Source organism: Lonchura striata, chromosome 5 (assembly GCF_050655825.1).
Source record: "Lonchura striata isolate lonStrDom1 chromosome 5, ASM5065582v1, whole genome shotgun sequence".
In the NCBI taxonomy this organism is placed as follows: domain Eukaryota; kingdom Metazoa; phylum Chordata; class Aves; order Passeriformes; family Estrildidae; genus Lonchura; species Lonchura striata.
The window spans coordinates 22,334,559-22,351,398 of record NC_140707.1 but is presented as its reverse complement, the minus strand read 5'-3'; the positions used below and the strand labels follow the sequence as shown (position 1 = coordinate 22,351,398).

Below are 16,840 nucleotides of genomic sequence, written 5' to 3'. Positions count from 1 at the left end.
AATAAATAGGTTTAATGTGTAACTTAAACAAGGGTTTAAAAACAAAACAGTATATTAGATGTCTTGCCTATATAAATAATTCACAGATGCAGCTGCTAGATATGATAAAGGATAATGACAACAAGAGGAATTTTTGTATCAATGAGGTGAAGGTTTGCAAGCCTGAGAAAAAGCAAAGGTTTTAAGTGGATTAGCATTTGAGGAAAAAAATATTCCCTGTTTATAAATACTCTGCAAGAATTAGTTTGAGTAATGTGAAGTAAAAAACATACTAAAGGTCCTTCCCAATTGTTGCTCCAGTATTGCTTTTACCATATCCACATGTGGATTTGGCTATGCTGGTTTCCAAATTTGCTATATAAAATCTCAGTAAGTCAGTGCAATAGAAGGGCAGCTGGAATTAGGTTGTGGAGATGGTTTGGAAGCTGATGTGCTAGAGGAAACAGAGTGCACTGTAGACTCCTTTCCATGGAGTCAGAGTGTAATTAACTCAACCAGAAATTAGAGGTTGGATGTCAGTTTTGCTAGGAGGAATTCCTTATTTTACCCCACGCAGGAAGTCAGACTAGGTTGTTACAGTGCTCTTTTTGGGCCTTGGTGTTTCATGCAAACTACAATTTTGTATGATGAAACCTGATAAACTTTGTCTATCTGCTATTCTGTGCCATTTGTACATATCAATTTCTTTGTTCTTCAATTTCTTTCTTTAGGTTCAAGGGAACTTTGACAAAGTTGAATTCAACAGGATGTGCTGGACTCTCTGTGCTAAAAAGAACCTCTCTAAAAGTCCTTTGCTGATTAGCGATGAAGATGCATTTAAAGTGTGGGTTATTTTTAACTTCTTGTCAGAGGACAAGTACCCTTTAATCATTGTACCTGAGGAGGTAAGAAACAAAAGCTTAAACTTTTTAACACCAATTTGCCTAGTGTCCCAGTTGAACTGTGTTAAGTGTGGTACTCTCTAGAGATTTGATAGGAAATATTGTTAATTTAAAATTTTTATTCCCTTCTTTTTGTATTGTAAAGGCTCAGATGCATTTCTCTGTCTTCCAGGGTGGATATATGGGGATTTCCACAGGATACTTGAGATATTGATAGCTCTGTGTGTCTGTCATTTAAACAGCCTGGACTAAACAGGATAAACAGGACATGCATGGATGTGATCTTTAATCACTGCACTTGCTTATAGGTGGTTACAATTTCACAAGTTGCATGTGATTCTGAAAAAAAAAAATGCCCTCATCTGTTCTGTGTTACTGGGACTTGCAAGATGAGTCTTTAGTCTCATGTCCCCCTCCTGACGGAGAGGACAATGCAAAATTTTCTGATGGTGTCTGTTTCTGATAAAACCAGCCATCCCCTGAATACTCTTGCTTGAAATGTCTGAGGGAATAATACCAGAGGGATCTCTTTATCCATTCAGTTCATGAACAAGTATTGACAGCACTCAAATAGGTATTTTTACCCTAAAGCAAGATTTTGGTATCTCCATTATTCTCCCCCTTGGGATGGGTGGGGAGAGAAGCAGAAAGATCAGAACTGTTGGCATAAATAATCCCTTGCAAAACTGTGGACACAAATCCCATTGGTTTGCAGTTCAGCACTGGAGGATGGAATAATAAATATTAGCAAGCTGTTGAACAGCCAAGGATCAAAACAGTCTGATTAAAATGCCACTAACAACATTACTGTTGGACTCCAAGGTGTTGTGCCAAACCCTCGTGTACAGATAGCTCTCCTAACAAAATAAAGTGTTCAGTTTTGCTTTCTCAGTTTTTAGCAGGAGACTTTCACTCTGCATATTGCTGGTTTTGCCAGACTGGCCCATGCCAGGGCCCTACCTGGAATGCTGTATTCCCATGAGAAATGAGACAGTGTTCTTGCTTGCTTTCCCATTTGTTTCTATTGGTTCTGGGAAACAGGGATCATGGTTATAAGAGCTAAAACAGCTCCTTTCTTAGTGGTGCTATATTTGTTTGGTAGGTCAGAACCACTAATAAATGCCAAAACTGGGACTCAAATCCACGTCTCTGGTTTGTCAGTGTGTTCCCTGCTGTGCAGCCTGGCTTACCTGTGCCGGACATTTCACATCTCCTAAATTGCTGGCATGGTTAAATGCTTCAGCCCTGTCAGCTCTGGGGTGTTGCTCCCCACTCCTTCTCCACCAGGGAAGCCCCAGATTGGTGCTGCCTTCTGTGGCTGCTGCCAGGTAATGGGAACATGTCTGTGTGTTGGCAGAGTCAGCACTGAGCTGAGAATTTCCTGATTTCCAGATTTTGTATGTGCTGTTGTTTGCCTTCCTTCCCCTCCTTAATGTCCAGGTTAGCCTCTATTGCTCTTCTATTTGGATTATTTAAAAAATTCTGATTGTGGATCTGTGTCTGCATCTCCTTGATTACAGCAAGATTTAAATTGTGCAATTTGTTTAAAGAAAGCTTACAGAGCCTGACTGACAAAGAAAGGCTGCTCTGTTCTTATCATATACAATGCCTGTATTCACTCCCCCTTCTCTCAGACCACACAGGTAATGTAATCAGCCACTGGAGGAATGCTGCCTGTTGAATACACTCCTTTCTGCTTTGCACTGATCCTGCATCAGGTTCTCTGTACTTCTGGAAAATTTCACATTTACTCATCTACTCTCTGCACAAAATTCCCAAAGTAAAAATGCTAAGTCTCAGTTTCAGCCGGTTTTGCTTTTTCTCAGCTGTTTTGTATCTGCCTTTTTGACAGAATGGCTCACAGGTCACGTATACAGTGAGGGGATTTTTACAAAGTGGAGGAGAGGAGAAAGGGGGTGGAAGTGCTGCTGTTTGTGCTGTTGGTGTTTTGCTGAGAGCAGTGTAAGCCTCTCCTGTGTGACTGCAGCTTCCCACCCAGGGAGCAGGCAGCTCTCCTGCCCTGCCCCACTGCTGTGCTTATCCTTGGCTGAGAATATTGCAACACACCATCTCCTGCAGTTCTGGCTCACAGATCCAGCTGTTTGTGTGGGATCTGGTTGTTTCCCCTCCTCCCTCCCTTCCACTTGTTGGCTTTTGTTTTGTTTTTTTTTATTTGTTTCTTTTCCACTTTGTAAGTAACTGAGAAACTCGCCACATGCTTTCAGTTTGGAAGGGTGATTCCTTGAATATTTTTGCATCCTATCTTGAAAACTAGAAGGCTTCTTTGGTCTCCAGGGAATATATTAATACAACTTCATGTGGCTGTAGGAATGCCTCTTCTTACTCCTTGGAGCAGCTGCTCTTTGTGACATGCTTAGGGAGTCTGAATTTTCTCATTGTTCTTTACTTTTTGTAGTTTTTAAAATAAGTGGTTTCTGCAGTAATTTTATAGATTTCATATCTCATATCTGGCAAAGCCTCCTGCTTGAGTGCAGTTTCACCTTATTTGCACTGTGCTGACAGAATATTGAAGCTGCTGTCTTTCCTTCTTCCCATGTCATGTACTTTTGCACTGGTGCTGCTGTGCTGGGCTTTCCTTTGGGACAGCTGAATGTGGTGGGGCTGTTCCCCACAGCTACAAAGCTTAAGTCTTGATTCCCTGCCCAAGGGTTGAATGGGCAGCAAATGGGGGGTGGCTGCAGCTCCTCCAGAGAAGGGAAAAGAGGCTACTTTGGAAAGGATTCAGAGATGTAGGCTCAGAAGAGCAGAGTGAGGAAAGGAGTTACCAGGAGAGAATCTGGGGGGTGAAGCAAGGGCCAGAAGTTGCTGGTTTAGCAGGGGCCAGGCTGAAAACAGTGACTGACCTGTGCTCCTCATCTGCTCTGGAAGAAGAGATGTCAGCCCTGCACTTGAGGGAGTTAAAGTTTGTAAAATCCAGTCTGGGAAAGGGATGGGGATGGGGTGTGCAGTTTTGGAATGTGACCTCAAGCTTGAGAGGATCCCTGTGTGTTATTGGGAGGAGGCAGGTGTCACAGACACAGGTGGCTGCAGGTGGCACTGGGCACAGCTGGGAATGGCTTTGCTCTCCAGTGTCCCCTCTGCTGCCTGCTGCTGGGCAGCTGAGAGCACTTAGAAGAGCTGGGAAGGAGCAGAGATCCATGAATGCCAAATTGCAAAGGTGCTCATGTGTCAATGCAGAAAGCAGGAACTGGCTGGGAGCTCCTTCCCCTCCCCACTGCCAGATTTTCCATTAGCTCATCTGAGATGCAGACATCCAAGTGTTTGTTTCCTTCAGCTCTTGCAGGCATTACCTCTTCCATGAGAAGGATGAAATGAAGGAAAAAGGTGGAAAGAACTGAATCCATAAGAGGAGAAATATTTCTGTTTTGTCATGAGCTTTCCTTAAAAGTCACCCACCTCTTAGTTGTTACAGACTCATTTGTGTGTCTTGGTATTTTTTAACCAGACATTTTCTGTTTTATAACAAGGTTTTCAAGCACTTCCCCTTTCTTATTTCTGGACATGTGACTGCAGCCTTGGGAATGCTTTGTCGCCTGAGAGCTGTGGTGTGTGGTTAGTTGTGTTCCTGGGCCATTCTTCATGGTGAAACTCAGAGATACACACACTGCAGGCTGCATACTCAGTGTTGTAATCCCGTCTTCACAGTTTGTTTCAAATAAGCCAAATATGTTTGCTGCTTTTGGCTCCACGAGGAAAGATTTGTACATTTTTCACTTGTCCTCCAGTCTTCAAATTTATTAATAGATGGCATTTCTAATCTTCCTAAGAGGACTAAGCCTTGTGTGGCTTTTTGTGCATGTCAAAATGAGGTGATGTTTTCTTAGCCTGGGGAGGTGAGAATCTGATCCAGTGGTGATTCTTCTGGAGTGTTTTTTATGCCCATATTTGCTTCCTTGTTCTGCATTCTAGTACCAGAAACTGAAACAGTGAATGAAATACTGGGAATTGATCCTTGGCCCTTCAGGAATTACATAAAAACATATATAAAGAGAATGAAAGCTGCTTGTGTGGGGTTTAAATTGACTCATGATCTTTAAAAGTTGATGACAGTGGTTAGGAAGATTTTTAGTCACTTGCGTCAGTCACTTGGTTAGGAGGACTTGCATCAGTTCTTCCCATTTCACTGCCTTCTTCCTTGGTTGCTGCATGAAGTAGTCTTCAGCTCACACAGCAGGTTGTTTCTTGAGTTGACCTTTACTGTATTTCACTTAACACTGATTTAATTTTGGAAAATAAAGAAACAAGGTAGTGGCTTACACTGGATGACAAACACAATTTTGCTGGTGGAAAGGAAGAAACAAATAATTTGACTTAAATGTAAGTGGTGTTCTGATGGGATGAGAAAAAGGAGTTGATGATGACTGTGAGAGGGGATATGCCTGCTTCCATGGCTGTGGTTCAGTAACACAAACTCCCACAGAATTTTGTACAGTGTGAGTAGACTTTTGACATCTGCTTTGTTAATGTCACAAGCCTTATTTGAATAGTGTGAGCCAGAATAGCCTTGTCTGCTGTGCTCTGCTGGGCATGAAGGCCTCCTTAGCATTATTTTTCTCATTCTAAGAGACCCACTTGTGTATCAGAAACATTTGTGAAAAGCAGGAATACCTGGAAAAGGAAAACAAATAGATACTGAAACACAGGGAAAAGAAAGTGCCTTCTGAAAGAAGCTCCCAAACAGACTCATGTTAGAGCTCTGTTCTTTGTTATTATTTTTGATTTCTCTTGGCAAAATTCTAGCTGAAAAGTTGGAGATGGAAGCTGATTTTGGTAGTGTGGAGCCACTGGGTCCCTACTGGTGTATGCAGTGTTAACAACTCCCTGGTGTTTTTGCACCTGTATTTTGCATAGTTTTGACCTGAAAGCAAAGTCCTGTCAGAATAGCAGCAAATGCCCCTTCACTTTTGCTTTTTAGCCACAAAAGTCGTTTACATTTGAGACAGGAGACTTTGGCAGTTATTTGCTAGGTTGGCATGTCTCTGTGGAGGAGGGGAAATGTCATTTGCTCTCAGAGGTTCCTCATTTGAGCACCTAATGAGTGGTTGCTATTTGCTTTCACACTGGTGCAATTTATTTCTTCGTATTTACCTCATACTTCCATATTCATACTGTGCAAAAGTCACTGTTGCTGTTGAGCAGATAGATGAGATAAACTTTTTCTGGCAACTTTGGTTAGCCATGTACATGACTGAATTCAACATAAACCTTTAATTTTTTTTTCTTAATTTTAGAAATAGAATTGTAACATGCACAGGTCATTTTTCACTTAAGAAGAGTGAATGTAGTTTAAAATAATGAGTATTTTGTGTACTTTAGGGAGGTTGTAAGATATTTGTAGTCATGTAAATGACTTGTAGATGGGGGTTAACAGACTTAAATGGTTAAATCTAATCTATGAACCAAAATAAGATAAAATGTGTACAAATAGCACTAAAGGAAACAATATTTTTACTTATTTTTAGTGTATTATATGATAACATGTACTAGGTAAGAGTTTTGCATTGCATCATTTCCAGACCATTAGTTTGATCCACATTTTATTTATATGGCTTGAGCAAAAATGGGTAAAAATTTATTCAGGTATGCTCTTTGTGTGCATGTTTTCCATTGTCTGCAAGTGAGACATGGTACTTCTAGATAATTAACCAAAGGAATTTGAGAGCTTGGTGTGTTAAGTTGCCATGCCTGAAGCAGTGTAAGAGGTTGTGAAATTCTGGAACAATGCATTTTAAAGTTAGAGTTCATGTTTTTAATTTTTTTTTTTTTCAAAATTATTATTACTGTGTAGCATTTTGGCAGATATTTTATCTATCTAATTAAGTCTGAGTTATTTTCGCTTTCCTTCCAGTTAAAGTCCAGGATCATAGTTCAGAATTGATGTTACTCAAAGGGAATGGGCAGAGTGGCAGAATGTATTTTGAACACATGTTAAAAAATCAAGGTTTTAAGAGGTTTGTTTTGAAACAGCTTTTCAGTGCTCCTGTTCTTGCACTCTGTGAAGGCTTTTTTTGGGTTGTTTTTTTTTTTTTCTCTGAAACATGTCTGGAGTAGGAAGTAAGCTGCTTCCTGCCCTTAACTGAATACTGAGGATTTATGGTAGTCAGTGCTTGAAAGCCTTGAATTGTCTTTTGAACTAAAGGATTTTGGAGAGTCAAAATCAGCAAAGCTTATTTTAAAGACTGTGAATTTGAATGCCACTTCTGCAGAGGCCTCCGTTAGACCATTTCTTTGCTAGTAAGAACTGCATGAGGAGCTAAAACTTATTGAAGTGTCTTATTTGGTAAAGCTGACATGAAAAACAACGCTCTCGACAACTTTTGGAGGCAATAGTCTGTGCCTGGCTGGGCTGTCTTCTCCTAGGAGAGACTTGAGGAGGATGTGACAGGCACAACTTGGAAGCGTGTGCACTTCCAGTTCATTCAGTGGAACAGGAGCTTTCCTCCTGGTGCTGCAGCAGCTTTGCAGTTTCTGCTTTTTGCTGCAGCATTACCCACATGTCCCTGGAGCAGGGGCTGTGACATCAGGAATACTGAGCTGAAATAGTGGGAAAAGCACATCCATCTGCAGGGTGAATTTGGGGTTTTCTCTTCCACTGCACACTTGTGTTTCCTGACCATGGACAGGGGGAAAGGAAGGGTGTGCCCATTGGAAGAGAGAGAAACAGCAGCCACAATATACTGATGCTTGACAGTCCTTGTGGTGAAATGTGTGGAGGACGAAAACACTTCTTGATTTTTGTACTCTCAAATCTCTTGTATAGAGACTCCAAAGCTTGTTAGACCAGCTAAAAGGTGACTCTGAGCTGTAGCAGAAAGGCCCTCACCAATTGTTTTGTTTAGAGAGTCATTAAAATCATTTTGCATGTGCTCAAAGCTGTGGATGGGTTTACTTTGAAATACTGCAAATGAACATTGCTGAGTTTAAAACCAACATAAAAAAAACAAACTAAAAAGCCTCAGCCTTCTTTACTTCTTTTTCATTCTTTTGTTCGTTTTGACCAGTGTTACTGGTGTTACTATCCTGTGTATGGTAATGCTTACAGAGTGATTAAAGATTAAAGGACAAGGAGAATTTATCTGGGAAACAAAAGCAGATGTGAAAGATTTGTTCTTTTATTTCTTTTGATGCAACTGTCAGGATTATGTCCAGGGATGGAGTGCTTGAGAGCTAGAGGAGAGGGGTCAGGTATAGATCATACCTTGGTTTTTCATTTCACTTCTAATCCAAACTAGAAAAAGAAGTCCAAGCCTTCTTTTCTTATTTTTTGTTATTTGTTTGCTTTCTGCTTACAAAATGCTTTCTGAAACTCCTTGCTTTCACAGTCTGGAAGCAATTGCAGGGAAGGTCCCATGTGTTCTGTAGGAATCTGAAATATTAAATGAGGCTGTCAGGTTCAATTCTTTGTTTTATTGTGAAGAGAGTAGCTGAGGGATGGGCTTGGCAGTGCAGAGTTCAGCTGAGACAGGAGCTTAAAACCTTTGTTAATTAAACCACCTACGTTTAGGGGCCTACATGTGAACACAGGAAACTTGCTGTAATAGTCTCTGGAGAAGCTTCCTTTACAGCTCTGAAACACTTGATTCCCATGCTTGCTGCAAATGATGGATTTCTGCTTGTGTTTCTGCACAGATTGAATATTTGCTTAAAAAAATCACGGAAGCAATGGGAGCAGGCTGGCAGCAGGAGCAGTTTGACCATTACAAGATTGCTCTCAACACCAGTCGAGAGGGTCTTTCTGCGTGGGAGCTGATTGACCTCATTGGAAGTGGGCAGTTCAGCAAAGGAATGGACAGGCAGACTGTGTCCATGGCCATCAATGAAGTCTTTAATGAGCTCATACTAGATGTACTCAAGCAGGTAAGAACCACAGAAAACTAATGTTTTAAAGTAGACTTATTTATTGCTTGAATTAGACAATGGTCAATTTGTGCTCAAATTTCTTTACCCTATTGAATGATGAGCAGGAGGAAATTAGGTAAATTAGCTATAAGGGTCCTTTAATATGAGCTTATTTTTAGAAAAGAAATTGTTCTTCTATTCAGATTGTTGTAATTGCAGCACTATTATGAATGAGTTGCTTCTTGGGAGAGCTTGCTTTTAGAAAGTGAAAGACATGGGCTCTGACTTGAAATATGACCTTTTTTACACTAGTACCAGCTGTTTGTTAGCTCAAAGAATAGCTGCATCATACTGTCAGTTCTGGTGGCAGCTCTTCAGTCTTTGGAAATGCTTTTCTGTAGTTTCAGTTGTGCTGTAGGAAATGCAGCTGTGCTGGGCACCACCTCTGTGTTCAAACAAGGGGGTCTGGAGCAGGGTCTTTTGGCTTCTCAAGTGCCCCACTTCAACAGGACAAAAAGGTCTGGAAGAGCTTCAGAGGGCTGTCCCTTCTTGTTCTGCTTAGCAGGCTACATGATTGACAACTTACTTACCTGCACTCAGACTCCAGAAATCATGCTGGACTTTCTATTCTTAGCAAACTTCTTTATTCAGATCTCCAGTGACTGGATTATCAGTTCAGGAATGCCTTTAGAAACTGCATTTCTTTCATGGGAATTGGATGTACCACAGGGACCTGAGGGGTCACAGCAGAGTTTACCTAGAGAGCTCTTTCAAATTGATTTTTACCTGACAAGAGAATTTTTTTCATCTTTGATTTCTTGGTGAGGAAAGAAGCAAAAGGCTTTCTTGGCAGGCTTTCCTAAGCTGTTCTGAAGAAACATCAGAAGGTCTTGGCACAGGAAATTCTTTCAGAATACCCACAGAACAATGCAAAAGTCTATTTTTGTTAACTGCTGGTTGCCTGTTGGAGGTGAGGCCTGGGGACACACACACACATGAAGTCAGTTGAGGGCAAAATGAAGTCATTCTGCTGTTTGGTACCATAAAAATAAATTAACCAGTGTCAGTTCATTCCTGCTTGAAACTTGTGAGGAAACTGGATTTATTTTCAGTTTTGATACTTCATTGTGTGCCTTCCCCCACACCTTTTTTTTTTTTTTTTTTAATTTTTTTGGTTTTGTTTTGTGTCTCCTTTCTTTCCTCTCTGGGTGCCTGGGCTTTTTTCTCAAGGATGTCTGAGTACCTTTGAATGGTTCCTTGACACTTAAAAATAGTTTGTGTCAAGATTTGGCCCTGTGCCTCCTGGGCAGTTTGGGCAGTTATTGGCCTGGTGGAGGGCAGAATTCTGTGTGATTTCAGTATCCTAATACCTTGTTGGGTCACAGAATTGTCCTGTATATTGCAGTAATCACATAATTGCCTTAAGGTATTAATTAATGACACATGGTCGCATAAACAAGTGTTGTGCTACTCTTTTATTGAACACATCCTGGATCTCTAAGGCTTACAGAGGGTAGTGGCAATAGTTAAACTTGTGATATTTAGTGTTCTGAAAGATATGTCCTCTGTGTGATGATTGGTGTGAAAAAGCTCCTGCTTTTCAAGATCTCTCAGTAGATTCTTGGAAGGTGAAAAGTAGCTGATACTTAAATAATAGGTAAAGATGTTGCAGAAATTTGAGGGGAAAGTATTAGTCTGACTTGGCTTTGAAAGCAAATTTGGTAGGTCAGGAATGAAAAAAAAAAAAAAACCCTGGCTATGACTTAGACTGTGCAAAGCATGAAAGACTGAAGCTGCAGGAGCCCTTCACGTGGCCTTGCAAGCACCAAGAGCTCAGAGCCGAGTACGGGGGCGGCAGACAAAGCTGTGCATTCCTGGTCTGGAGCAAGGGAGTGGGATGGCACCTGGGAATAGGCACGGCCTTGGCTCTGGACTTGTTTCAGTGGCTGGAAAAGCTGAGCACAGATAAGCTGTATGTGTAGGGGGAGGCTTGGGTTTTTGTATGGTTTCATTTGTTTTTTAAACAAAAAAGCTTCTTCACCTGTTATGGATGTTTTCTTTCCCCTCAGACCTGTAGAGAAAGATATCTTTGGCTTAAATATGCCACAGCACATATCTTTTCATTCATTTATTTATTTATTTACTTACTTATTTAATACAAGCACATTTGCATGTATCAAAAACAGTTATAGATGAAAGCCATTACAGAAAAATGTTCTGTGGTCTTCTTTCCAACTTCTTCATCCTCTTAATCTGGAATACTCTGGATACAGAGTATACTTTCTATATGGCTTGTTCATAGCTTATATTGATGTTGGTGTTTCAGTTTCCTCTGCGATTTGACTTTTTTTGGAAGTTCAATGTCAGACAAAAGTATGTAAGTATCTGGGGAATTTGATTACAGAAATGGAAGGTACAGCTGAAATACTGGCTAACTTTGAAAGTATTTGGGGCCATGAGGTAACTTTTCTGTGTGCTCTGTTGGGTCTTTACACCTTTACATAACCAAAAGACCGGATGGTTCAGCAGAGGCCAGGCATTTCAGCTGCTCTGTTGCTTTTAACAGGGCTACATGCTGAAAAAAGGTCACAAACGGAAAAATTGGATGGAACGATGGTTTGTGCTAAAACCCAACATTATTTCCTACTATGTAAGTGAAGATTTAAAGGACAAGAAGGGAGACATCATACTGGATGGCAACTGTTGTGTAGAGGTAAAACCTGTCCAAAAACTATGTATGTCTCTAAAGATCAGAATTAATTCTTTTTTTGTGTGTGGGATTGATTCCTGGTATCTTTAACAGAGCTGGTTTACTTCATATGACTCCAGTTCATAAACACCCTTTTAATAAAGGCTCTTAGTGCTGGTATTTGTGTCTGACACATAAGTGCATAGATGCTGTTTGACTTTATAACTTAGATTTCAGTGTTTGCAAAGCTAATCTTTATTGTTACCCATTCTAGGCCTTGCCTGACAAAGATGGAAAGAAATGCCTTTTTCTCATAAAATGTCTTGATAAAACCTTTGAGATCAGTGCCTCTGATAAAAAGAAGAAGCAGGAATGGATTCAAGGTGAGGTTTCAAAAATTCTAGTTATGTGAAAGTTAAGGTTACTGGAATTCTTACATCAGTGCTTTGCTCAAATTTGAAATTCTTGGTCTTGTGATTTTTTTGATGTCTCTCTTTTGGGCACATGGATCTTTAAGGTGTCTAAGATGCAGGAAGAGCTAAGGATCCACGTAAGGAAAATCAGTTTTTGTCACATAGGTGCCTCAATTCAGGCAGCCATAACCAAAAGGAAATGGTTATTATTGTTGGTTTTTATATTGACTGTACTTCTAGGGATGGGGAAGGGAAGCAACGTTGTAAATCGTGGCTTTTGGGGAGAAAGGGAAACCTTGGTCATGTTGGCACTGTAAAATAATGGCTTTGGTTGTACAGTTCTGCTTGAAGTAGTATGGTTTAGTGAGCTGAGGATAATGCTGGGAATTAGGGCTTGCTTTTCTATTCCCACAGTAAAGGTATCCCTCCTGTGAGACCTTCCAGTTATGTGATGGGTACATCCATCTGCAGAGTGAGGTAGAAGCCCTTGCAAAGCTGTTGTTGCCAATGCCATTGAAGAATGAGCAGCAGTTAAATATTTGGAGCTGTGGGCTTTCATTTGCACTTCCCTCTTTAGCTACAGCATGTGTTTCATTGCACCAAAGTATGATGAATGATTCAAAAGGAGACTTTTTTTCATGGCTGTGATATGTGAATAAAATACCAAACAAAATACCAAAATCATCAGCTTTGCTGTCTCAAATATTTTGTCACTGCATGTAAGTGAATGAGAGCTACTGTCTTACTGGGAGAAAGTTTTCCCTTGGAGTATCTGTAAGAATTCAGGGTTTAAGGTTGGCTCTAGGGAAGATTGGTAACACCTTGCTCCTTGGTTAGCCACCGAGTTTAGGTAATAAGAAATCCTCAAGTGTTGGGGGTTTTTCTTGCAGCTGGGTGTATGAGTAACTCATATGTCCATAGAAATCAATATTGGAATTGACATAATGCAGTGGATTTGCCAGATCTTATCCTTGTGGCACGCAGCCAGTACTAAGTGTCTTTCACTCCTGCTTTGTGTCGACAGCCAGCCTGATGAAAATTAGGACAACTGACAACAGCGCTTTCCGATTTAAAAATACATTCAAAAACCCCCAACCCAACAGCCAGCACAGCACTGCAAGTCCCTTCACAAAGTCTACCCAGAAAGTTCAGCACTCCCCTTTCATGGTGTGTCTCTCCCTGTCCCTGCAGCCATCCAGAGCACGGTGAGCCTGCTGCGGGCGGGCAGCCCTGCTCCGCACAAGGAGGCGCGGCAGAAGCGCAAGGAGCTGCGCCAGAAGCTGCTGGCCGAGCAGGAGGAGCTGGAGCGGCAGATGAAGGAGCTGCAGGCGGCCAACGAGAACAAGCAGAAGGAGCTGGAGACCGTGCGCAAGGTGGGACCGGGAGCTGCCGGGCTTCCAGCCCACAGCTCGCTCCCTGTGGCTGAACTGGGCTTCTTGCAGCGGAGCTGGGCGGCTCTGTGCTGATATCGGGCACATTGGAGGTATCAGCACATCTGTGCTGATATTGGCACATTGGAGGTATCAGCACATCTGGGCTGATATCGGGCACATCGGAGGTATCAGCACATCTGGGCTGATGTCGGGCACATTGGAGGTATCAGCACATCTGTGCTGATATTGGTACATTGGAGGTATCAGCACATCTGTGCTGATATTGGTACATTGGAGGTATCAGCACATCTGGGCTGATATCGGGCACATCGGAGGTATCAGCACATCTGTGCTGATCTCAGGCCTGACATCAGGCTGGTGGAGAAGAGCCTGCCAGCCCTGGCTGGCGTCTGCGGACAGGCAAAGCCAGGGACCTCATAAAAAGGGGAGCTGGACAGGACAGAAGGCACATCCAACCAATATGATTAATGCTACGTTCTCCCCTTTGTTAGTGAGAAGATGGCAGGTTTTATACTTCTATATGGTTTACAGTTTACAAAGGCACCCTGATTGGCACACTAACATCGTTTACCTTTGCCTTAAGGTGGTCAGGCTTTTCACACTGCAGCTCTACTATAATTCACACTCAGCTCATTACTTTGTAGTTACCTTAACATAATTTCTGACTGCGCCACAACTGAATTGTCACTGCTTCAAAGGCTTCGAGGCCCCGTCAAGACCACTTATCAGGGCCTAGTCTAAGTGGGTAGCTCAGTTCTCACTCCAGCCATAAATCATGCCCTCCCTCTCTCAGAAATGCTGCAACAGACCAGTATTTTCAGTTGCTTTTGGACTTTTCTTTTCCTTTTCTGTCAGACACATCTGTCAAACCTGAGACTTTCTATGAAGATTTTCTTCTATAGTTTACCCACGTTTTGTTATGTTATTTGTATGTTTATGGGCGCTGTTCTCTTCCCACAGATTAATTTCTATAATTTCTATATTTAAAAACAAAAGATGTGGCTTTTCTTCCTGTGAGAGCTTTTAGTGTGGAGTGTGCCTTGAAAACAGCTTAGAACCCAATATTCTAATTCAAACCTTCCCCACTTGCTACCTTAGATTTTGGCTGCTGAGTACCTGCTGCTGGAGCAGTCCAGATCTTCCTTTGTTTACTCTACATGTCTCCACTACCTCCCTAAATTAATGTAACTTTTTTTGCATTCCCATGTAAGACAAATTGCATCATTGCTTGAGTTTTTCATAAATAAAACCCACCAGTTTTAGGCCTTAGAAAAAACTTCAGTGATCTTTGCAGCTATAAATATTCTGAGGGAATGAAAGGTTTTGAGTCTAGAAAGCAAGTAAAATAATAAAAAACCCCCCACATTTTTAAAAGTCTTGTCATTGTCACAATTTGTGGCAGAGAAAATTTATCTTTGTTAAAATTAGTCTTGCACTGACAATCCTGCTGTAGGTATTACTCTGCTTGCCTTAAATAGAGTCTGACATTGGAAAAGCATTTTAAAATTTAATTTTGGCACCTGTAGTCTACCATGTGTTTGGGATTCAGAATGCAAATTAGACAATAAAGGATAGCCTATGTTACCTTCTACTGGTAAGTAATGTACCTGTTAACAGAGATCATAAGGTTGGATTTCTGCATTGTTTACTTTATGGAAAAATATTTAGGGGGGGAAACAACATGAGAGCAACCCTAAAGGAGCAGTAGGATGTTGGCAGGCTCCAGGCAGTTTCATAGAAAGAACAATGGGTAAACTAAAGAGAGTTGTGGCCAGAAGCATGTTTTGAAGTGGATTGGATTAAAATGATTTCTCAAGGAAGGTATCTTAGGCTCTGACATGAACTACTGCACTTTGCCTAGGTGGAATTAGGGGGAGCTACATTGTTGGAGGAGCTGAAAAGATTTGATTAGTTAGAAAACTGTCCTTCAAGGAAAAGGCTTTGTAAATGCTTCAGGAAACTGGATTGTTGTGGGAAGCTCAGAGGTTGATTTGCTGCTGATGGCAGTGAGCCACCATTTGTGCAGCATCTGCCAAAGCGGACTGGTTTGTATTCTGGTAGCTCCTACAGTAGAGTATTCCAAAAGAATAAATGCTTTTGTCTAAAACAGATTTTTTTCATATTTTTAAATGGAATTTTGACATGTGCACATTGAACAGACAGGAAGGTAAGTTTTTCCTTGTGTGAGAGCATGCACAGGACATGTGCACCCTTTCTGGTTCATTTTGGGATCTTGCATGGGCTTTGGAGACTCCGTGCTGTCTGTGCCTGCTGGAATGGTGTGTTCCTGTTCTCTCCCCCCTCCAACACTTGTGGCTTTTCCCTGGAGTGCACAGTTCCCAGTAACCTTACCTGCTAGGAGCAGCTTTGGTGGATGAAGCAGGAAGTTGCTGATACTGAGTGGACAAAGATCATTTTCTTGTTGAGCTCTCTGGCCATGGCCTGGCACCCACCCTTGCCTGTGACTCTGCATGTTTGCCCTCTCAGCTCAGTATTGGCAATGTTTGTTTAATTTCAGAGCAGGGAAGAAAATCTAGAGGAGATTTCACTTAAATAGGCATCTTGGATTTGACTACAATTACATGCTTTTGAATGTCCTGGCAGAGGAAGAATGTTGCTTCTAAAACACTGGCATTTAAGCCTTGCAAAGGAGAGCAGTTCTGTGCTGTGTTCTGCAACATAAACCCAGAAACTCAAGCCTTCTCCTTCACTTCTTCCCCTCTATTTGAGACCAGAATGGTAACATGGTTTACATGCTTTCACAAGCATGTAAAAGAGTGAAAGTTTTAGCTTGGCAATTTTAATCATTGGGGCATCTCTTCAGTTCATCTAGGTTGGTGAGGGAGCATGGTTTAAATGTGGTGCCTTCAGGAGCATGACAGAATCACAGAAAGGTTTGGTTTGGAAGGGACCTTAAAGATCATCCAGTCCCAGTCCCCCTGCTGTGGGCAGAGACACTTCCCACTACAGGTTGCTTAAAGGCCCATCCAACCTGGCCTTCAACACTTTCAGGGATGAAGCATCCACAAGGATGAAGCTTCTCTGGACAGCCTGTCCCAGTGTCACCTTCTCTGGGCTTGCTTCATGTCCATGTTATCTTTATGTTGTGCCCTGCTCTTACCAAAGGTCTGTGGAAGCAATTTCCACAGCCCAGCATATTTAAAAAAAAAAAAAAATCAGGTAAGTTTCTTAAGAAAATTTTATGAAAAAATGGTTTTGTTTTCACTACTGGTAAAGTTTAGGCTATGCTTGAAGATTTCTAACCTTTTGGGGATTGAAATCTTGACAAAAGGAAAAACTGTGACCACTGTCTTTATTTGTGAAATCAAAATGCAACAAAATTAAAATAAGATGCAAAAGGTGGAAAGTACCGACAGCTGTTTCCCAGGCCCTAGCTAATGTTCTTCCTAATTTCAAGGGATGATTATGGACCAGGATTTTATTTACCTTACTTGGCAGTTTAGGGGATGTTAGAGAGATGATTCACAATAGGACAATCACTTATTCTAGTCAAAGTTCCTGACACTTCTGCTTTCCCATGGCAATTCAGTGCTTCTCATTTCTGTTTCTATATGAAGTCTGTGCTTGCTGGCATGTTGTCCC

At 41.4% G+C, this 16,840-nt stretch overlaps 1 protein-coding gene and 1 long non-coding RNA gene across 2 annotated transcripts in view; both read left to right on the top strand.

The window, feature by feature from the left end:
• The window catches only part of SWAP70 (switching B cell complex subunit SWAP70), a 35,746-nt gene that overhangs the window by 12,494 nt on the left and 6,412 nt on the right, over positions 1–16,840 (top strand). The window contains exons 3-7 of the mRNA XM_021529474.4: positions 711–884; positions 8,532–8,759; positions 11,308–11,454; positions 11,705–11,813; positions 13,035–13,216. Of these exons, the coding sequence (XP_021385149.1) occupies positions 711–884; positions 8,532–8,759; positions 11,308–11,454; positions 11,705–11,813; positions 13,035–13,216 (840 nt within the window). The remainder of the gene's footprint in view (positions 1–710; positions 885–8,531; positions 8,760–11,307; positions 11,455–11,704; positions 11,814–13,034; positions 13,217–16,840) is intronic.
• LOC146767296 (uncharacterized) lies at positions 13,211–16,465 on the top strand. Its single transcript, XR_014955548.1, has 3 exons — positions 13,211–13,326; positions 13,364–13,439; positions 13,514–16,465. It is a non-coding gene; the product is annotated as an uncharacterized LOC146767296 (long non-coding RNA).